The sequence below is a fragment of the Trichechus manatus genome, unplaced genomic scaffold (assembly GCF_000243295.1).
Source record: "Trichechus manatus latirostris isolate Lorelei unplaced genomic scaffold, TriManLat1.0 scaffold00219, whole genome shotgun sequence".
In the NCBI taxonomy this organism is placed as follows: domain Eukaryota; kingdom Metazoa; phylum Chordata; class Mammalia; order Sirenia; family Trichechidae; genus Trichechus; species Trichechus manatus.
In genome coordinates this window covers 521,798-544,999 of record NW_004444155.1, presented here as the reverse complement: position 1 = coordinate 544,999, position 23,202 = coordinate 521,798, and the positions used below count along the sequence as shown (strand labels likewise).

The window sequence follows — 23,202 nt, the reverse complement described above, 5'->3', positions numbered from 1 at the left end:
CTCCTCTGAGCCTTAGGGTCCAGGGCTCTTATTGGCGTCCCCATGCGACCATGATAGATTACCTTATGCCCCCAGGTAGCACCTCTTGGTTTGTTCAGCCCCAACTCATTAGCCTCAGGTGCTGGTATGGCTAGAAAGAACTGAGAACAAAAAACCAAACTGCTTTCTGCGAGATAATCTGACACCTCGCGGATGGCTATTACTAAATGGCAGAGCCAGGACGTGAACTCAGGCCTGCCAAGCTCTGTAGCCTGTGCCCTGGCGCACTGCCCATGCCCACCTCCCATGACTTATCCTCCCAAACAGGAAAGCACGTCACCCATCAGACGTTCTTCTCCAATTTATTTTAAATCTTTCACTTAGATTGGAATTTTCAATCTTTTAATATTTTTTCTTACTCATCTTTGGACTTTTTGGAGTGGTTTTCCTAAAAAGCAATGCCAAGAATGTTCAAAGCAATTGCACTGAGGCTAAACATTAATGGAATTGTTTTGCAAAGGCACTGAGGCCAGTGACCACTGTCCAAGTCTCAAGCAAGTGCAACATATCCTTCCTCATTCATATTTTATTAGGGAGTCATATCAAAGAATTAATCAGTTATAAAACTTTAAATATTAAATGAATTATTATTGTAAAATAGACAATATAGGAATATCAGATTTTGCAAAAAGACTAGAAGCAAAATCAAATATGGCATTTCATTTTACAAATATTTTTATATTTAATGGTCATAAAAAAGAAAAGAACTTTAAAAACAACTTTGACTCTACAAATGTTAACATCACAGAACAGCTATAGACATGAGTCTGTAAAAGTTTAAATTTTAAGATCTGCCAATAAGTGAAATTAAATGTCACCTCTTGTTAAAATATAATATCTCTTTCTACCATATACACACAAATTATATATATTTTAATAAATATATATTATGTATTTTTAATGATGACTTAGTTGACAACATTCATCTGGTGCTTTGGGTCTGTGGGGTTTACTTGGTAAGGAACACAAATACAAAAATATCAACTGTATGTGGATTCTCCTAAAGCAGAAGGATTTACTCAGTTTTTGGAATGTCTTCTCTCAGCTCTCCTCACATCAGGACTTCCTGATCCTCTAAGGAGGTATCAGCAAATAAAAGTTCATCTGGTGATGTGCTCCCCATGAACAGAGTGCTAGAATGGGACCAGGTGACCCCATTCCTGACAAGTCTGTCCTCTGGTAAAACACAATCCTTTCCAGATGTCACCGTTGCGGGGGTGGCAGAAGCCAGATCTTCCCATTCCTCGCTCCCCGCATTCAGGATGTATCTTCCTTCATGAGGCTTGTTCTCATGAACTTCTGCTGTGACCATGTTAACTGCACAGCTGGGAGTGCAAGAAGCAATTACAGAGTCAGGATTGATGTCCATGTCTAGCTGAGCAAAGGCAGGACCCTCTGCCTGACCCTCACAGCTGCCCAGCAACTGTGTGTTGATATAAATGACATCTGCTTTGTCCTGAACATGAGGCAAACTTTCTAAGAGTTTTTCTAGCTGTAGTCTCAACACTGAAAAGGTGGGGCGGTCCAAGGGGTCAGCTCTCCAGCAAGAGTACATTATTTCGTACCTAAAAGTAAAAGAGTGAGTTATTGCCTGACACAGAACCCACAGAACCCAGATCCCTTAGAGCCATCTACCCCTTTGTTCTAAACTAATCTGTATTTTTATTGCAATTTAATTAGTATTAGTTCTACTTTTTGGAATTTACTGAGATTTTCTCTGTGGCCTAATATTTATTAAACTTTTGTAAATGTTCCATGGGTGTTTGAAAAGAAAGTAATGCTCTCTTTCCAGTACTATGGCAATTATACCTCCCTTCACAAAGGTGTATTTAAGGGCCTTTACTTTGTATCAGGAGTTGGCAAACCGTGGCCTATATACCATATCTGGCCCTCTGTCTGTTTTTGTAAATAAAGTTTTATCGGCTATACCTATTCGTTTATGTATTTTTTATGGTTGCTTTGGCTACAATGGCAGGGTTCAGTAGTTGCTACAAAGACCATGTAGCCTGCAAAGCCAAAAATATTTACTATTTGGCTCTTAACACAAAGAGTTTGCAGATCCCTGCTCTACACTATCAAACTGGGTTTTCATTGGGAAAGCTGAGTTAGAAGGACCCTAGGGCTAGAGCTAAGCAGTCCTGGAGTTTGAGGGGTGGGGAGAAGAAAAATGAAAGATGGGAGCCTCACTGTGCTAGGTGTTTTGTATGTATAACTACATGTAATCTGTCACTTTGTAATATAAAAGAGTGGGTTCAGGGATGTTAAAGAAGGTGCCAAAGCCACATAGGTAGCAGGGGGTAGCATGGACTAGACTCAAGTTGGACAACTCCTAAGCCTAATGCTCTTTAGGACCCTCTGCCATGTTTCTATAGGGGACCGCTCTCTTCTGGGTGGATTCTTCATTCCAAGTGTCCAGTATAATTAAGAATCACAATGGAGGAACATTTAAATGAGCACAATATAGAGAGATGACTGAATTGGGAACTACAAGACTGAGATGATAATGATAAATGGAGAAAATTTTGAAGTTGTCAAGGATTTCATTTTCCTTGGAGGATCCACAATCAAGGCCCATGGAAGTAGTAGTCAAGAAATCAAAGGACGTATTGTATAGGGTAAATCAGCTGCAAATTTAAAGTGCTGAAAAACAAAGATATCATTTTGAAGACTAAGACACACCTGACCCAAGCCATGATATTTTCAATTGCCTCGTATGCATGTGAAAGCTGGACAATGAATAAGGAAGACGGAAGAATTGACCCATTTGAATTATGGTGTTGGCAAAGACTATCGAATATACCATGGACTTCCAGAAGAACAAACAAACCTGTCTTGGAAGAAGTACAGCTAGAGTGCTCCTTGAAAACGAGGATGGCAAGACTTCATCTCCCATACTTTGGGCATGTTATTAGGAGGGACCAGTCCCTGGAGAAGGACATCATGCTTGGTAAGGTGGAGGGCCAGTGAAAAAGAGGAAGAACCTCAACAAGATGGACTGATACAGTGACTGCAACAATGGGCTCAAGCATAACAATGATTGTAAGGACGGGCAGCAGTTTGATCTGTTGTACGCAGGGTCACTATGAGTCAGAACTGACTCGACGGCACCTAATAACAACAACAGACTGAGATGAAGAGTGTGAGCTATATCATCATTTCATTTTGATCCTCTCCTGTTTGGAGACGCTGATTGATATTCATGTCACTTGATAAGAATATAACTCAAATTTAAGTAATCTGACACATATAGTAGGTTACAGGTATCTTATAAACTAAATAAATATGCAATTCCCATATTTACATTTAATTGCATCATGTAGATTCTTTGGCTAATTTTACAAAGGCATGATACTTCACACAGAATGTACAGATCTCATTTCATGTAGACATATAATAATTGCGTTTGTCTACTTTTTCAGCCTTTATCAATACTTGCACATGCTTCCAGAAGGCAGAGACTTAAGAAGCTCTATGCATATGAAGAGACTAGTCATGAACACCCAACACTGAGTTGATGGTGGGGCACATTTCCTGGTCTGACAGTCCTGTTGTACATCTTATTATAGATTCAATTGTGTCCCCCAAAAATGTGTGTCAACTTGGCTAGGCCAGGATTTCCAGTATTGTGTGGTTGTCCTCCATTTTGTGATCTAATGTATTTATCCTATGTGTTGTAAATCCTAAGCTCTATGATGTTAATGAGACAGGATTAGAGACAGTCATGTTAGTGAGGCAGGACACAATCTACAGGATTAGTTTATATCTTGAGTTAATCTCTTCTGAGATATAAAAGAGAGAATCGAGCAGAGAGGGGAGGGACCTCATTATCACCAAGCAAGAAGAGTCAGGAGTGGAGTGCGTCCTTCAGACTCGGGGTACCTGTGCTGAGAAGCTCCTAGACCCAGGGGAAGATTGATGACAAAGACCTTCCCCCAGAGCTGACAGAGAGAGAGAGCCTTCCCCTGGAGCTGGCGCCCTGAATTCAGACTTCTAGCCTCCTAGACTGTCAGAGAATAAATTTCTGTTTGTTAAAGCCATCCACTTGTGGTATTTCTGTTACAACAGCACTAGATGACTCAGACACACCTGTACTTCAGGTTTAGGGGCTTTCATTTTACTGTCTTTTTTTTTTTTTTAACCTTCATTAAATGGTCAGTGAGATCTGGAAAATAATTTTTGTTTCTGTTATTGAGGTTTCATGGCATAAATGAATTTTCATGACTCTTTTTATTTTTTTTCTACAAAGCCTTGATTGTTTGCAGTCTGAGATGCGCTTTGAGAGAGTCTGTCCTTAGGGGCACAATCTCCTTTTTGTTACTTCATCAAGGCACTGTTATTTAATTTGTTTTGATTTATTCCATGTCTTAGTAGAAAGTGCTTAAACTTTTTTTTTCCACACAGAACAGCAGCAGTATCATTTTGAACTTTTCTTTTACTTTCAATACATTTTGAAACATACCAGTATGACTTTTAAAGGCACAGTAAGCATGTATACTGCTCAACCCACTCTCTTAAAAAGGCAATTTCATAGTAGTGGACTGAGCAGAATAACAAGAGGCCCTGTGCCTGAGGAGTAATAGTGGGGCGATTTAAATTTTATAGATGGAAAGATAAAACAAGTTTAGTAGTTCCCTAGATAAATGGTCATTTTTGTTTTTCTGGAGAGATTTTATAATGATGCAGTCATGTCCAAATGCTGAATGTTCTTATACCCATAGTTGTCAGGTCCCTGCTTTGTTCTCGGCTCTGAGGACAGCTGAGGGCAGGGTTTTAAGTCTGCTCAGAGAAGGGACATCTGCCTCCCTCAGCTGTGCACATTTCTCTACAGTGGTACCCAGCCAACTGGAACTCCTATCCCTGGCCTTCCTAGGGTCTGGGCTGCCTCATGTGGAAGTGGAGGGATGGATCAGTAAGTACAGCAAGACTTCGGAGAGGGGAAAGGTGGTGTGAGGTGGGGTACTCAGGGAAGACGAGCAGACACAAGTCTGTGCTGGCTCGGCACCTGCTGTCATTCCAGGCCCTGAATACCACAATGACTCAAAGCTCAAGTTCAGTGTGGGGATGGTCAGGTGCATGAAGACTGATGGGTGGCAGGTGATTCTCGGGGCTGGGGGGGCCCTGGGAAGGAGCCCCTGATTCTGAGTGGCTAGCACAGATAGAACATTATCAGCCTGTGCTGGCAGTGTGTGGGGCTGATGTGTCTCACAGCAGCTCTGTGAAGGAGAAAGTACAGACCCACTTACAGATGGAGCAACTGAGGCTTGGAGAGGAGTTTGACTGATGTAAGTCACATAGTGTCCACCTGACACCAGCGCCCCACTTTCACTCATGACCTCTGTTATGATTGCATTGTGCCCCCCAAAAATATATGTTGGAATATTAACCCCTATACCTATGGATGGGGCCCTGGTGGCACAGTGGCTAAGCATTTGGCTGCTAATCAAAAGGTCAGCAGTTCAAATCCACCAGCCGCTTGTTGGAAACCCTATCAGGCAGTTCTACTCTGCCCCATAGGGTCGCTATGAGTCAGAATTGACTCGACAGCAACGGGTTTGGTTTTTTTGGATACCTATGGATATAAATCCTATTTGGGAATAAGATTTTCTTTGTTATGTTAACGAGACCATATCAGTGTGGGTGTGTCTTAAACCCAATCATTTTTGAGATATAAAAAGAGCAGATCAGGTACAGAAGCAAGGAAGCACAGACGGGGGGAAGACACATGCCACATCACATGAAGATCACCAAGGCACCAGGGAACAGAAGCTGAAAAGAGACAAGGACCTTCCACCAGAGCCAACAAAGGAAAAAGCTTTCCACTAGAGCCAGCGCCCTCCGTTTGGATTTTTAGCTTCGTAACTGCAAAAAAAATATCTGTTTGGTAAAGCCACCCATCCCTGGTACTTCTGTTACAGTGTACTAGGAAACTAAGACAACCCTTATTTCCTTCACTAAAAATAATAATCGCCAACATTTCACGTTACTATTTGACAGCCATCATGTTAATACATACTTTTTAGAGACATTAGCTTGCTCAATCAGCACAACCCCATCACACAGGTACTACCACCTCCATTTTATGAATGAGAAGCCTAAGAGGGTAATACTTTGCCCAAAGTCAAGGGTGAAGCCATGACTCAAATCAAGGGGGCCTGGCGCCACTGGCCATGTTCTTAGCCACTCAGCTACCCCGCCTGCCATAGGTCATATCCTGAAGTGTTTGGTGTTTACACTAGGAGCAATAGGGACCACTGAAAGTTTATTTTCAGGTGCAGTGCATCATTACACTATAATTCTAGAAAGGCTGCCACCCAAAGAGTATATTGAAAGCCTGGGGGTGAGGAGAAGAACAAGACAGGAGATGGAAGAGTTATATGGCCTGCAATATTCCAGCAGTAAACAATGTAGGCCCTGACCTGATCACTCACCTATTTACACCTTAGTGTTGTCTTATTAGATGTGATGAGGAGGTGGGAGCAGATGCCCCAGGCCACATCCATCCCTGGGCTTCTGTGATTTGATGGTGTCAGTGATGGGGATGGAAGGGGAGGTGGACACTAAAGGCCATCTGCTGGCTGATGGGGCCCAGTGGAATAAAGAAAGGACAAGGTGGCTCCCAAGTGTACGCTGGAGGATGAGGGGGGTGACTGCCAGTGCCATGAGCCACAGTGATCAACTGGTGGGGGGCTTCTGAGTGCTGCAGCAGGGTGGCCAGGATGAGCAAAGCTGAAGAAATGTTCCACAGTAGGGCGAAGGCGGGGGCACCGCATAGATTGGCCTGTGGACAATGGGCAAGGGGCCTGCAGCCTGGTCATTCAGAGGCGGGGCTGAGAGGAGAGACAAGGCAGCCCTCAGAGGGCAGGACTGGAGAGCAGGCACACACAGCAGTCTGTTTACACCGTGATGCTTCCCAGCGTTGACTTTAAGAAAGCGGAGGGGAAACTGAACAGGTGCGAACTCAGCTAAGGTTAGATAAGAAGCCTAGAAATATCTGTTTTGTTTTTAAAAGAAAATGCCCCACAAACAGATATGCAGAGGCCTCTTTGCTGGCCAGCTTCCAGAGGCTAGAGGAGACCTGGGAAGAAGGTCAGGTTCCCCAGGCCAGTGGGCAGGCCACGGTAGGCTGTTCAAGGCCGGGTGTGGTGATGGGTTGGGCACGTGGGGACTACAGATCTGTCTCCTGTGCTCAACTTCCCCGGTCTGTGTCTACAGTGTGTGCTGACTCTGCTACTCTTTTGCCTAAACAGTCTCAAGCAAAGCCAATTCAGCATTCCTCAGTGTTCCCCTAAGCTGTCTCCATATGAAACATCTAAAAACCACAATGTGACACAGCTTAGACCTTGCTAAGGTCCAAGATAATCACCGCCAACATCAACTCCTTTGGCACAGAGAAGAAGCTAAGAAAGAAATAGCAACAAGACTCGTTTATTCAACATTGACTGAAATGCCTCCTCATTTTAAGACGCAAACATTTCATTAATGTGCCCCTTTTAAAAACTACCAGGAAACTGCAGATCCTTAATCAGGATTTCATGATATTTTTTAAAGGGTTTACTTGTTTTGTTTCTGTTCTCAATATTATACGACGATGACAATAACAGCCACCACCACCACCAAGCAGGGAGAGTTTCTGATCAAAACGGTTCGGCTTAGGAGGGATCTGGGAGGCCTGTGTGCAGTGACTCTGGAACCCTCTGACCTGTGTAAGGAACCTGGGCCCCAGCATGGGCAGTCCTGCACTTGTTCACGTGCTCTAGCACCCAGGCCTGGCCTTCCATGACAGGCCCAAGGTCCTGAAACGCTCCTGCTACATTTTGTAACAATGCCCTTTCCAAGCTCATCACTTCTGTTACACAGGGAGGAGACTGCACATCGGGAAGATCCAAACCACCGAGCTAGAGGCAGCACCACAAGAAGTTATTCCAAAAAGGACAGCAAGTTGCTTCTGGGAGATCAACTCATCATGATGCTACTCATCATCTGTACCATTACGTGGGCACTTACTGCCTGTGCCATGTACAGGCTGACCACTCCACAGACACTTTCTTTTTTAACCCTCACTATAACTCTCTGAAGAATATACAACTACACATTTTTATGTCTAAAGACACTCAGGCACAGAGAGGTAAGTCAGATGCTGTGGCCACACACAAGGCAAGCTAGAAGGCAGAGGCTGGCCTGTTCACTCCAAGGCCCTCGTGTCTTCCCATCCTGCTCCACCTTAGAGAGTGGCCTGGCAGGACAGGATTTGTACTGTGGTCCTGCATGTGCCAGAGCTGGTGGCTCTCATGCCTATTTCACAGGCAATCTTTTAAATTACAAGTTTCTGGGCATACTTTGTACTGAGAGAATCACAACCTCCATGCATACGGCCAAGGAATTGCATTGTCAGAATACCTCCCAAGCAATTCTGATAACCAGCCTGATCTCAGAGTCACTGGCTTAGAATTCTCCATTTCCTGTTCAAGGGTATTACCGTGACTGGTTTGTCTGACATGCTATTTAGAAAGAGAAGAATAACTGCACTGAAAGAAGGAAGGTGAAGCATTCAAGTCCTCCATGCATTATAAAGTAAGTACCTACTTATCCATAGGATATGCTTCTCAGAGGGGCTTAAAGAGCTTCAGGGCACAGGTCGCAGCCTTGTCTCCAAAGAACCTCTCTACCAAAGCTAAGGCCAGGAGGTGTAGCTCCCTTTTGGACGAGTGAGCCACAGCAGGGCCACTAGCCATGTGCCCACTCTATTTCCCACACCAGAAAAGGCCACAGCCTGTGATATTTGTGTGTGCCACCTTCTGCATCTGCCTGCCTGGCTAACCTATGCTCGCCAGCAGGCCTCCCCACCCCACCCCCATGGCTATGCCTCCCAGGTCTCGGCAGAGCCACCTGCCTGACCTGGCCAAGTGCTCAGGGACACCAAAAAGCTCACTCACAGTTCATCCAGGCAGTCCTCTGGCTGCTTCAGCCGATGGCCATGGAGAAGATAGTCATACATTTCATGGTTCTGAACTCCAGGATAGGGAGTCATACCCCGTGTCGCTATTTCCCACATGGTCACGCCAAATGCCCACTGAGAACAAAGCAACAAGTTAGGATGCAAGTCTTTCCAGAAAGGCTGAATGGACTTTTTCACTGGGAAAGGTCATTTCCTTAAGGCCCCGTGGATTGTGCTAGCATCTGACAATTGTGTCGCAGACACACTGCTCTCCCAACACAGCAATAACACGTGGTTAGTGGGTCACAGTTCTCCATTTTTGCTAACGCTATTCCGGGAAATTGGACAAAGGCAGACATAGCCACGTCTCACATAAATACGCTGCTTAATGCTCCGCTCTAATGTTGTTCTGAAGTGTTTTCTTTTCAATCTCTGGTCAAGGGTATAATCACGCAGCACCTTGTATATAGCATCTTGGTTCCAAAGAGCCACTGCCCGAAGTCATTCAATTTAATGTGAATCTGAAATATCTTAGTTGCGGCAATAAGTCACCGTATTGTAGTAAATAAAATGGGGATAAATTAAGGATCCATGCAAAGCACAGATCTTCTGGATGTCAGGGAGATTTACTAGAATCTAGGAGCCCTGGGGGTGCAGTGGTTAAGCACTCAGCTGCTAACTGAAAGGTCAGCGGTTTGAACCTACCAGCCACTCCTCAGAAGAAAGATGTGGCAGTCTGCTTCCATAAAGATCACAGCCTTGGAAACCCTATGGGGCAGTTCTTATATGTCCTATAGGGTTGCTATGAGTCGGAATTGACTTGACAGCTGCTGGTTTGGTTTTTTGGTTTTTTAGTGTTCCACTTGAATTATAGTATCTAGCTCTGGGGGTGCAAATGGTTAACACACTTGGCTGCTAACAAAAGGGTTGGAGGTTGGAGTCTACCCAGGGGTACCTCTGAAGAAAGGCCTGGTGACCTACTTGAAAAATCAGCCATTGAAAACCCTATGGAGCACAGTTCTACTCTGACACCCATGGGGTCGCCAGGAGTTGGAATCAACTTGACAGCAACTGGTTTGGTTTTTTACATAAAGTAAAACAGAGGTCTGAGCGTGTTCTCCAATCCTGAGTCCATTAAAGAATAAAATGTCTGGGGACACTCTGGTGCAATGAATTGCTTAATATGGTCCTTCTAGCCATAGTCTGAGACTCACACACAATGACTGAGTGGGACTATGCAAATAAAATATATGGAACCCTAACAAAGGGTTGGTCAGTTTTGCCATCCTGCTAGGCTTAAAACGAGTCATCTCAGAGAAGGGAGGAGAGGATCTCACTACCACCAAGAAAGAAGAGCCAGGAGTGGGGCACATCCTTTAGACCTGTGATCCCTGTGCTGAGAAACTCCTGGAACTGGGGGGTGTCGGGGAGAAAGAGAGAACGAGCTGTAACACTGAAGATGGTGAGCAGCGGCGGCAACAGAGGCAGCAGAACCAGGAGACTGGCAGGAGAACATCAGGAGACTCTGCGGTGGGCCTCCTGGCCCACAGAGCAAGAAAGCTGAATGCCTTCGGGCGGGAGGTTTGGTGGCGGAGTAGGGTACCTCTGGGCACTTGGTGGAGCTAGGTTTGCTGACCCACAGAGCTAGAGCTGAGCACCTTCGGGCCGAGGCTTACTGGTGGAGTGGGGTGCCTCTGGGCACTTACCAGCAGAGCTAAAAGAGCTTTGTAACACTTGCCTGAGCAGGGCAGAGGCCGGCCTAGAGACTGAGGGCCAGAGAGAGGCGTGCCTGTGGGCACGGCTGAGAAGATGCTGTCCTGATGGAAGAACTGTATTCTGACTGTTCCTGAACCTGAATTGTAAACTGTTACTTCCTTAATAAACCCCATAATTGTGAGTTATTGTCTGTGAGTTCTGTGTGGCCACTGCAACAAATTATTGAACTCAGTGAAGAAGTGGAGTCCCTCATGGGAGGGACAGTTGGTGTCAGAATTGGTAAAAAGGCTGGTGGGTGGAGGCATGTCTGACCTCTGCCTCATAGGAATCAGCCTTGGGCTGTTGATCTTGATTTTCCTCCCCTCTTGTGAAGTTAGAGGAGGTCAGATGCCTCTACCACGCCATTTTTACAGACACCAACTTAAGTCATTTCTTTTTAATGTGGGGCCCTGAATCAAAACTGTGTACATACCACGTCACTTTTACTTGTGTAGACTCGATCCGCAAGACTCTCTATGGCGATCCATTTCACAGGCATCTTGGCAATGCGGCCTTGGCGGTAGTAATCACCACTGTAAATCTTTTTGGAGAGGCCAAAGTCCGCGACACAGACAGTCATGTCATCTCGCAACCTACAGAGAGTTCATGTCATCAGCAACCTCAGAGAAAGGCTTACATCAAGAACCTGCTTTAGATGCAGCTGTAAACATTCGTGGTAACTGATCACAAGAAGGTATGAAATGGATCAGGAGGGACCAGTCGCTGGAGAAGGACATCCTGCTTGCTTAAGTATAGGGTCAGCGAAAAAGAGACACTGGATGAGGTGGATTGACACAGTGGCTACAACAATGGGCTCAAACAGCAAGGACTGTGAAGCTGGCGCAGGGCCATGCAACATTGTTTCTGTTACACATAAAGTTGTTGTGAGTTGCAGCTGACTTGATGGCACCTAACAACCTAACAATGACAAGTTTCAGAAGTAGATAGCCAGGTCTTTCTTCCTAGTCTGTCTTACTCTGGAAGCTCTTCTGAAACTTGTTCACCAGAGGTGACCCTGCTGCTATTTGAAATACCAGTGGCATAGCTTCCAGCATCATAGCAACACTCATGCAACTACAGTATGACAGACTGACAGACGGGTAGTCGTTGTTAGTCGTTGTCGGAGTCGATTTCGACTCATTGGCCACCCCGTGTGTGCAGAGTTGCTTCATAGGGTTTTCAAGGCTGTGACGTTTCAGAAGCAGATAGCCAGGCCTGTCTTCTGAGGCACCTCTGAGTGTGTCTGCGCCACCCAGAGACTCGTGCGTGCGTGTGTGTGTGTGTATGTGTCTGTTATTTCCAACGCTCGGCCTTAACCCTTGCTGAGGCACACCAGCCCAAGAGGTCCCTTTCTTGTGCTTGTATGTGCAGCAGCACAAAGTATCTAGGCCGAGTGGTTCCCCTTCAGGAGCACTCAAGTGAAGATCTCCATCCAGGCTAAACTGCAGTTCAAATGCTGGCTTTGCCACTTACCTGCAGTGTGATCTTAAGCAAGTTACTTAACTTCACTAGACCTCAATTTTCCCAATTTGTAAAATGGGAATAATATAATAGAACTGTTGTGAGAAAACTGTGTAAATAAATAAAAGTGATCATTTACCAAGTTTCCACTGGTGAATTTAAAAAAAAAAAATAGATGATCTGGAATGGCCTAGAGGTAGGATGACTAATGCATCCTTGTTTGCCTGGCACTGACTCAGTTTAAAACTGAAAGTCCTGTGTCCTGGGAAACCTCAATCCTGGGAAAACTGGACACTTGTCACCCTACCTGGAAGGAAAAACATTAAGGAAACATTAGGGGAAGAAGGTTTTTGGGATTCTCCCTCCCTAGATGAAAAATTATATAAACAAAAAATAAAACAAAATCCCTTCTGAATTTTTAAAGAATGAGGTGGGAGGGGCAGGGGGCAGGTTATAGGTGGGTTGGGACAAGTGAGGGGGCGGGCCCACTGTCATATTCCAACTAAGGAAAATAAATCACAACAATACATTTAAGGAGCACTCCCTCTTCTTGCAATAGCAAACTTAAAAACAAGAAATATCTATTGATTTCGAAGATTTGCAGCAGAGGATGGCTCTGTTGAAGCAGGCTAAAGAAATGGGGAGAGTTTAAGTCCAAAGTTAACCCCTTGTCTCTCTGCTGTGAAAGGAAAGCTCCCATTTAATCAAAAGGCACGACTTTTTTTTCACAAGGAAGCATCAGGAAAACTTAGGGAAAAACCTTCACAATTTTCATTACTGTCTTCATGATTACCTGACTCATACCTAATTCTGGATCCCAAGCAAGCTGACGGCAGTAGGCATAGATCACACCTAGCACCCTTAGCTGATGAAAAAAAAAAACAACAAAAAACCCCGTTGCCATCGAGTTGGTTCCTACTCATAGCAACCCTACAGGACAGAGTAGAACTGCCCCATAGGGTTTCCAAGGAGCAGCTGGTGGATTTGAACTGCCAGCCTTTTGGTTAGCAGCCAAGCTCTTAACCGCTGTGCCACCAGGGCTCCACTTAGTTGAGTGAAGTTGTGAAAAACAGGAAAAAACTTCAGAGACCAATCAGCCTAGCAGAGGCTGAGGTGTTGAAAGCCCCAAGTAAAAACCCATTTACACATTACAGCTTTAGAAATCCCATCTCCAGAGCAGGTTTCACTGTTCCCTCACAAACTTAGCGCTCCTCCATATGTTAACAGCAATAGGCAATCCTCCACCCCCTCAACCCCTGTACTCAAACACCACAAGGTCCAACCCTTCCAGGATGGGCCAGGATCTTACATGCAGTTCCGAGCAGCTAAGTCTCGATGAAGAAAATTTCTGTTGCTCAGATACTCCATTCCCAGGGCAATATCCACCATAAACTTCAACAGCGTCTGCAGAGGAATGTGCTGCAGTGGAGGGGATGAGAAGGAAGACTACTCTTAAAAAGGAAAGCCTGGCAAGCTATTTTCATCCAAAGGGGAAATGGTGTTTTCATTTTCTTAAAAGTGTGAGAGTGAAACAAGAAAACAAAACTTTTATTTCCACATCACTAATCACAAATCTGAGCTCTGGTGGCTCAGTGGGTAAGAGCTACGACTGCTAATCAAAAGGTCAGCAGTTCGAATCCACCAGCTGCTCTTTGGAAACCCTATGCGGCAGTTCTACTCTGTCCTATAGGGTCACTATGAGTAGGAATTGACTCGATGGAAACAGGTTTGGTTTTTTTTTGTTTGTTTGTTTAATCTCAAAGAGGAGCCCTGGTGGTGCAATGGTTAAGTGCTCGGCTGCTAACCGAAAGGTCAGTGGTTAGAACCAATCAGCTGCCCAGTGGGAGAAAACACCTGGTGATTCTCTCCCATAAAGGTTACAGCCTGTGAACCCTGTGGGGCAGTTCTGCTCTGTCCTGTAGTGTCACTATGAGTCGGAACTGACTTGAGGACATACAACAACAGCACAAATTAGTCTTAGAAATAATGCAACCAGAATGCTCCTTAGAAGTGTGAATGGCAAGATTTCGGCTTGCTTACTTTGGACACATCATCAGGAAAGACCAATAGCTAGAAAAGGACATCATGTTTGTAAAGTAGAAGTTCACCAAAAATGAGGGAAACAACAATTAGGGTCACATAACAATGTATGTATAAATTTTTGTATGGAAGACTAACTTGAAACCACAACATTTAAACTACAACAATAAAAAAAAATGAGGGAAACCCTCAATGACATGAACTGACGTAACAAGCCTTACAAATGGGCTCCAACATACCGACAGTCATGAAGACGGCACAGAATTGGGCAACGTTTGTTCTCTTACACACGTGGTCGCCACGAGTCACAGCTGACTTGATGGCAACAACAACAACAGTACAAAAAAAGCTTTTAAAAAGGAACGCAAAAAACAAACAAAAACCCAAGCCTAATATTTCTTCGCAAATGTCACATTCTCTTCTCCCCATCTTTAAAAGTATGGGGAGTAAATAACATTGTTTTTTCTTCATATGTTATGAAGTCAAATGAGATCCCCTGTATCCTTCTCAGTGGATGCTGGAACAGAACGCTGACAAAGGAGAGACGGGGAGGGGGGAGTTCAATGTTTTGGAGGCAAAAACCCCTAGAGTAAGAGATAGTTCCAATTACACATCCACATCTGATATCATTTTACTTTGAAATGTTTTGAAAATATATTTTCTTCTGCTAGACAGAAATTAGGATAGTCTTCACCCCCTATCACAGGACTGAAGTACCACAAGTATTTAGAAATAATTTTCATTTTTGTTGTTCTAGGGTTCTTCTGTGAGTTTCAGTAGTCTAGTGTTTTTTCTGTGTTGTAAAAATCAAACTAGACCGCTGTGTTAGAAAACCTGCTGTTAGTATCCATTGTATTCTGAAAATGGTCCAACCCAATGATTATGCAGATGATGACTAAATGAAGAACTCTGTTTAGTAACTGAATGTTTTACTCTAGTCACAGTCCTAAAGAAATGAGTTTACCACAAGTTCCTGGCGGTCATGAATAGGTCCATTCATGACGTGCTCCCCCAGGCATTGGGTTCGTCATGGCTTGTTCTCCATGGAACATGAATTTTCCAAAATGGTACTCATGAAGACATTGCATTCTTAATGATTTGTATTTCCCAACTAAGACACACGTTAATCACATACTTTATAAATAACAAAACGCATTAATTATCGTTTACCTTTGAGTAGTGGAGATTTTAAAAAAATGTGAACAAATCAGGCGTGAACATCTATGCCTCTGTTTTGTATATATGGGGCATTTGGTTTCCTGGGTGAATACACTAGGCTGTTAACCAAAATGTTGGAGGGTGGAGTCCACCCAGAGGCACTTCAGAAGAAAGGCCTGGCAATCTACTTCCAAAAAATCAGCTACTGAAAACCCTGTAGAGCATAATTTTACCCTGACACACATGGGGTCGCCATGAGTTGGAATTGACTTGACAGCAACTGGTTTTCTTGGTTTCCTGGATTCTAATTTCTAAGAAAGGATCTAGGTGCCAAGAAATATCAAAGTCCATTGTTGTTCGCAAAAAGTGTGATGAGTAGCAAGTACTATTCATTTGTGTTATTTTCACCCAGAATGATTGTTATTCTTAGAGAATGTGACCAACAGTTATTTAAAAAATAATTGCGTGGTAATACAAATCTACAGTGTGATAAAATTTCACTGAACGATGCACAAGAAACAAACAAAAAGAGTGCGTGTAAAACCTGGTAAACTCTGAATAACACTGTAAATAACTTAATAGCATTGTACCAAAGTCAGTGTCCTAGGTTTAACAATGCCCTAGAGTTGTATAAGACACTATCATTGGGAGAGGCTGGGTGAAGAGGACACTCAGAACTCTCTGTACAATTTTAGCAAATTCTTGTCAGTCTTAAACTGTTTCAAAATAAAAAGTCATAAAAAATAATCTCCAGTGAGAAGCTCTGAGAGTGTCACCTGAATAATATGTTTAAGAAGCAAAAGGCAATGTCAAATGCTTGATGGAAACACAGGAATGGGGCTGAAGTAATAGTAGAAATGGTTGGGGTGGGGATCATAGAGACAGATATTACAGAAGTTGAAACCCCAGGACTCAAGAAGGAAAGAGAAGGAATCTACAACAACCCCTGAGTTTCTGGCTTGGAGACCTAGGTGAGTAGCAGGGAGCAAGTTTAGGGGAAGATGAGGAGGTCACTCTGGACACGCTAGCACAGATTCCAGGTTAGAGACCTACATTTGGGAGAATCCAAGTAGAAAGAGTAGCTGAAAACCAAGGTCTGATAGATAGCATCCTGGGATGATAAACGGCCCCCATAACCCACTGCCATCAAGTCAATTCCAACTCATAACAACCCTGTAGGACAGAGTAGAACTGCCCCATAGGGTTTCCAAGGAGCAGCTGGTGGATTTGAACTGCCAACCTTTTGGTAAATAGTGGAGCTCATAACCACTGCACCAACAGGGCTCCAATAAAGGGCCCAGTGATCCCAAAACACGTGGCACAGTTGCTCTAAAGATGAAGATTTCCTTTTTGATGTATCTGTTCTTTATCCACCTGTTTACTGAGCACATGCCTGTGTGAGTTCCAGGACATTCATTATCTCTAAGTCCCACATCAAATTTGCAAGTAGAGTATTATCCTTACTTCCATTTTACAAATGAGGAATCAGCTACTAGAGATTAAGTGATGGGCCCAGGGTCAAGTGCTCACAAGCAGCTGGAGGTGGGGCTTGCTCTCATGGGCCTATCTCCAGACAGGGGCCAGCCCACACTGGACAACCCCAAGGCTTCTCCACTCTGGAAATGTCAAACGTCCATGACACCATTCCTTCCCCTCAAAGGAAAGAAAGGGACTTCTATTCTTGACCTAATTCATAACACAGCAGTAATTAGAAAATAAAGCCAAACAAATAATTGCTATACCATTTCTTCTAAAACACACCTCTTTCTACACAGCTTAAAATGGTAACTGACTTTTACACCTGAGATGGGAAGGAGGAAAACAGAAAATATGGCAGAAGATACTGCTGTGTCCACTTGTCAAGAGACAGGGTTATCTCCCTCCCTGTTCATAGATTCTATCTGACAACTTATGACAAACAAGTGTGATGTTTTCCATTCCCACTTACTGAATCATAAAAACAAAGGAGAGACCAAACCAACTGTTTAACATGGCGTTTGGGGACCTTGTAACAGACATTTTTGGTTGTCTAATGGCCATTTTCCCCTTTCCCATACCAGTAAAGGCTAGATTTTATTCCTGTGCCCACTCATCCTCCATATGTGATGTCAATAATCCTGATTGATCTAGTTCAATCCTGGTGGTCCAGTTTTCCTTGCCAGTGATTAATTTGGAGCAAGGAATGTGGCCCAGTTTTGGCCTAATCAGAAAGACTTATTAGCCCTTAAAAAGAGACACATGGACCTTACTTCACACCATATACAAAAATTAACTTAAAGTGGATCAACAATCTAAATGTAACAGCTAAAGATATAAGCCTCTTATTAGAAAATAGAGGTAAATCTTTGTTGACCTTGGGTTTGGCAATGAATTCTTAGATATGACACCAAAAGCACAAGCAACAAAAGAAAAAAATAGATAAATTGAACTTCATCAAAATTAAAACTTTTTGTGCCTCAAAGGACACTACTAAGAAAGTGAAACAACAGTTAACAGAATGGGAATGAATATTTGCAAGTCATATATCTGATTAAAACAAAAAAGTGTATCTAGAACATATAAAGTACTCTTACAACTCCACAACAAAAGACAACTCAATTGAAAACTGGGCCAAAAATCTGAATAGACATTTCTCCAAGGAAGATACAGGAAGTCCCCAGGTTAGGAATATCTGACTTGGGGACAACTCCCACTTGCCCTTTAATGTTATATAAATTTGCTCTCACTTTAAAATATTTGAACCAACTCCTTCTTGAAAGAAAGTCTTCATCACAATCACCTTCACTTGCTGCACGTGCAGCTTTTAAATCATTGAAAAGGCTTCGAGTCTTTTCTTGCATTAAAGTAAGGCTGAATAAGAATTACATGCACCTGTTCTGACTTATCTACAAATTCAACTTAAAGACACACTTAGGAACGGATCTCCTTCATAACCCGAGGACTACCTGTATACAAATAGCCAATAAGCACATGAAAAGATGCTCAATCATTAGCTATCAGGAAAATTCAAATCAAAACCACAATGTGACACCACTTAACAGACACCAAACAATAACCAGCTGCTGTTGAGCTGATTCTGACTCATGGTGACCTAATGTGTTTCAGAGTAGAAGTGTGCTCCATAGTGTTTTCAGTGGCTGCCAGGCCTTTCTTCTGAGTAGCCTCTGGGTGGATTAAAACCATCAACCTTTATGGTTGAGTGTTTAACTGACTGCACCACCCAGAGACTCCTTCATACCCACTAAGATGGCTGTCATAAAAAAAATCAGATAATCACAAGTGTTGGTGAGGATGTGGAGAAACTGAAACTGTCATACATTGTGGTAGGAATGTAAAATGGTGAATCTACTTTGGAAAACAGTCCGGCAATTCTTCAAAAAGTTAAACATAGTATTCCATATGACCCAGAAATTCTACTCTTAGGTATACACCCAAGAGAATGGAAAATATATGTCCACGCAAAATATTGTACACAAATGTTCATAAATGCATTATTTATAATAGTTAAAAGGTGAAAACAACCCAAATATCCATCACTTGATGAACGGTTAAACAAAATGTGGTATATCCTATAATGGAATATTATTATTCATCCAGAAAAAGGAATGAAGTACTGATACATGATATAACATGAATGAACTTTGAATACATTACACTAAATTAAAGAAGCCAATCACAAAAGACCACATATTATGATTCCATTCATATAAAATGTCCAGAATAGGCAAATCTATAGACACAGAAAGTACATTAGTGGTTGCTAGGGTTGGGAACATCAGGATTGCAGAAGACTCATTAACAACGTGCAATATGCAGATGACACTACCTTGCTTGCCGAAAGTGATAACTTGAAGCAATTACTGATAAAGGTCAAAGACTACAGCCTTCAATATGGATTGTACCTGAATATAAAGAAAATGAAAAAGCTCACAATTCGTCTGATAAACAACATCATCATAAACAGCAAAGAAATTGAAGTTGTCAAAGATTTCATTCTACTTGGATCAACAATCAATGCCCACAGAAGTAGGACTCAAGAAATAGAAGATAGGGAATTCACAAAAACAAAACAAAACTAAAAGACTGAAAATACAAAACCAAAAACCCCATTGCTGTCGAGTCAATTCCAACTCATAGCGACTTTATAGGACAGAAGAGAACTGCCCCATAGGGTTCCCAAGGAGCACCTGGTGGATTCGAACTGGCAACCTTTTGGTTAGCAGCCGAACTCTTAACCACTGTGCCACCAGGGTTGGGAATCAGAAATGTCAGTATGTAAACAACAACAACATCAAAACAAAAAAGAAGGAATAAACAGTGTAGTCATAGCACTTCCATATGGAAAGGAAGTCAAGGCAATATTAAGAAATAAAAGACTGGTTTATACTTAGAAAAATAATGGTAAATTTCAAGGTAACCAAAAAGGAAGCCAACATACCTACCCATCAAAATAAAAAAGAAGTAAAACAAAAGGCTGAGCAAACACAAAATCAACAATAATGAAAAAGATGAAAAAAAATCCATAAACAAAAAGAACTCAGCACAGAAAATTAAGTGGAACAAAGAAACTGTCAATACCACACACAAATACAACAAAATGACAGCAGTACACTTATACCTATCAACAATTACACTGAATGTAAATGGCCAAAAAGCACCAGTAAAGATACAGAGAGTAGCGGAATAGATTTAAAAAAAAAAAAAATGATCCATCTATATGCTGTCTACAAGAGACACACCTTAGACACAAAGACATAAACTAAAACTCAAAGGAAGGAGAAAAATATATCCAGGAAACAATAACCAAAAAAGAGCAGTAGTGGCAATATTCATCTCTGATAAAACAGACTTTAAAGCTAAATCCACCAGAAAGGATAAGGAAGGACACTATATAATGACTAAAGGGTCAACACACCAGGAGGACATAACAATAATATAAAAAATAACAATAACATAAAAAAAACTCTAACAGCATTGAAAAGAGAGACAGACAGTTCCACAATAATGGTAGGAGACTTCAACACACCACTTTTGGTATGTTGAACATCTAGAAAGAGACTCAATAAAGATACAGAAGACCTAAATCACACAATCAACCAACTCGACCTCATAGACATATACAGAACACTTCATTCAACAGTAGCAAAGTATACATTCTTTTCTAACGCACATGGAACATTCTCCATAATAGATCATATTTTAGGCCACAAAGCAAACCTTAACAAAATCCAAAACATCTAAATAATACAAAGCATATTCTCTGATCATAATGCTATAAAGTAGAAATCAATAACAGAAACAGGAAGGACAATGTATCAAATACATGGAAACTGAACAACACCTTGTTTAAAAACTACTGGGTAATAGAAGAATTCAAGGATGGAACAAAAACATTCATGGAATCAAATAAGAATGAAAATACATCTTACCAAAACCTTTGAGACAGGGCAAAATCAGTGCTTAGAGATCAATTTACAGCAATAAACACACACATCAAAAAAGAAGAGCCAAAATCAAAACATTAACCCTACACCTCGAACAAACAGCAGCAAAAGAAGCCCATAGGCACCAAAAGAAAGTAAATAATAAAGATCAGAGCAGAAATTAATGAAACAGAGAACAGAAAAACAACAGAAAGAATCAACAAGACCAAAAGTTGGTTCTTTGAAAAGATCAACAAAATCAATAAACCACTGGCCAAACTGACAAAAGAAAAACAGGAGAGAAAGCAAATAACTCAAATAAGATACAAGATGTGTATATATCACAACATACTCAACTGAAACAAAAAGGATCATAACAGCATACTATGAAAAATTGTACTTTAACAAATTTTGAAAACCTAGAGGAAATGGACAAATTTCTACAAACACTATCTACCTAAACTAACACCAACCGAGGTAGAAAACCTAAACAGACCCATAACGAAAGAAGAAATTGAAGAGGTAATAAAAAAAATCCCAACAAAAAGAAAAACCCTGGCCCAGACCAGCTTCATTTGAGAGTTCTACCAAACTTTCAAAGAAGAGCTAACACACACACACACACACACACACACACACACACACAAAAAAAAAAAAAAAAAAAAAAACCCTGCAGACCAATATACCACATGAACATGGATGCAAAAATTCTCAACAAAATTCTAGCCAATAAAATTCAACAGCATATCAAAAAAATTATACACCACGACCAAGTGGGATTCATACCAGGTAGGCAAGGATGGTTCAGCGTTAGAAAACCAATCAATGTAATCTACCACATAAATAAAAGAATCACATGATCATTTCAAACGATGCAGAAACGGCATTTGACAAAGTCCAACACCCACTCCTGATAAAAACTCTCAGCCAAATAGGAAAAGAAGGGAAATTCCTTAACATAATAAAGGGCTTTTATACAAAAGCAACAGCCAACATCATTCTAAATGGAGAGAGACTGAAAGCATTCCCCTTGAGAACTGGAACCAGACAAGGATGACCTTTATCACCAATCTTATTCAGTATTGTGCTGGAAGTCCTAGCTAGAGCAATAAGGCAAGAAAAAGAAACAAAGGGCATCCAAATTGGTAAGAAAGAGGTAAAACTACCCCTATTCGCAAGATGATATGATCTTATACGCAGAAAACTCCAAATAATTCACAAGAAAGCTACTGGGACTAACAGAAGATTTCAGCAAAGTTGCAGAATACAAGATTAACACAAAAATCAGCTGGATTCCTAGACACCAACAAAGAGAACTTCGAAAAGGAAACGTCCAAATCAATACCATTTAAAATAGCCCCCAAAAACCCAAGGTTGAGAAGGGGAGAGTGTTGACACATCATGGGGTTGGCAACCAATGTCACAAAATAATATGTGTATTAACTCTTTAACGAGACACTAATTTGTTCTGTAAACCTTCATCTAAAGCAAAATTTAAAAAAAAAAACCCATGAAGTAGTTCTACTCTGTACATGTGGGGTTGCCAAGAGTCGGAATTGACTAGACAGCAACTGTTAACAATATGGGAGTGCAAAAGCTGAGTATGACCACAGTAATGGGGGAAAAAAAAAAAGACCCTATAGATAAACATGTTGTTTTGACTACCTTAAAGAAGTTCCCCATCAAGGTACTAGGCATTACCTCTTTTCTCTCACCTAAATAAAAACCCACCACCATCAATTTCATTCCAACTCATAGCGACCCCATAGAGTTTCCGAGGCTGTAAATCTCTACGGAAGCAGACTGCCACATCTTTCTCCCGCAGAGCCACTGGAGGTTTCGAACTGCAAATCTTTCAGTTAGCAGTTGATCGCTTTAACCACTGTACCACCAGGGCTAATTAAGCAAGAGTTTATTTACACCTTCCTAGCTCTGTATCCAAAGATTCCAATTAAGTTGGCCCAGCTGCAATTATAACACTAAAATTACATATTACTAAACTTTCATGTCAAAATTGTTTATACTTTTCAGAAACACTGCCTTAGTTAAAAAGCATCAAGTATGAGAGATTTGTGTTAGACTAGAAACTAATTGCCACTCTTGGAAATCTCACCTCCTTGCCTGCCATTGCTTTGATGTGAAACTGTTACCTGTACTCGCTCTACTTGTTAAATATCTCTTTGTTTTGCCTGTAAGGCACAGCATACCGTTACAGCCACACTGAACACGTGCTCTCCTGCGGTTCATTCCTTCAATAAATTTAAGTATCCAAAAAAAAAAAAACACAAACCAAACCAAGTACTTAGTAATAAATTTAACCAGGGATGTAAAAGACTTATACAAAGAAAACTACAAAACACTACTGCAAGAAACCAAAAGAGACCTACATAA

The 23,202-nt window shown here is 41.9% G+C and overlaps 1 protein-coding gene across 1 annotated transcript in view; it reads right to left on the bottom strand.

Annotated features, from left to right (window-relative positions):
- Positions 1-549: 549 nt before the first annotated feature.
- The window catches only part of MERTK (MER proto-oncogene, tyrosine kinase), a 175,824-nt gene continuing 153,171 nt past the window's right edge, over positions 550-23,202 (bottom strand). Inside the window, exons 16-19 of the mRNA XM_004388851.3 lie at positions 13,500-13,609; positions 11,163-11,322; positions 8,973-9,109; positions 550-1,604 (exon numbers count right to left, since the gene is read on the bottom strand). Of these exons, the coding sequence (XP_004388908.2) occupies positions 1,091-1,604; positions 8,973-9,109; positions 11,163-11,322; positions 13,500-13,609 (921 nt within the window). The 3' untranslated portion in view covers positions 550-1,090. The remainder of the gene's footprint in view (positions 1,605-8,972; positions 9,110-11,162; positions 11,323-13,499; positions 13,610-23,202) is intronic.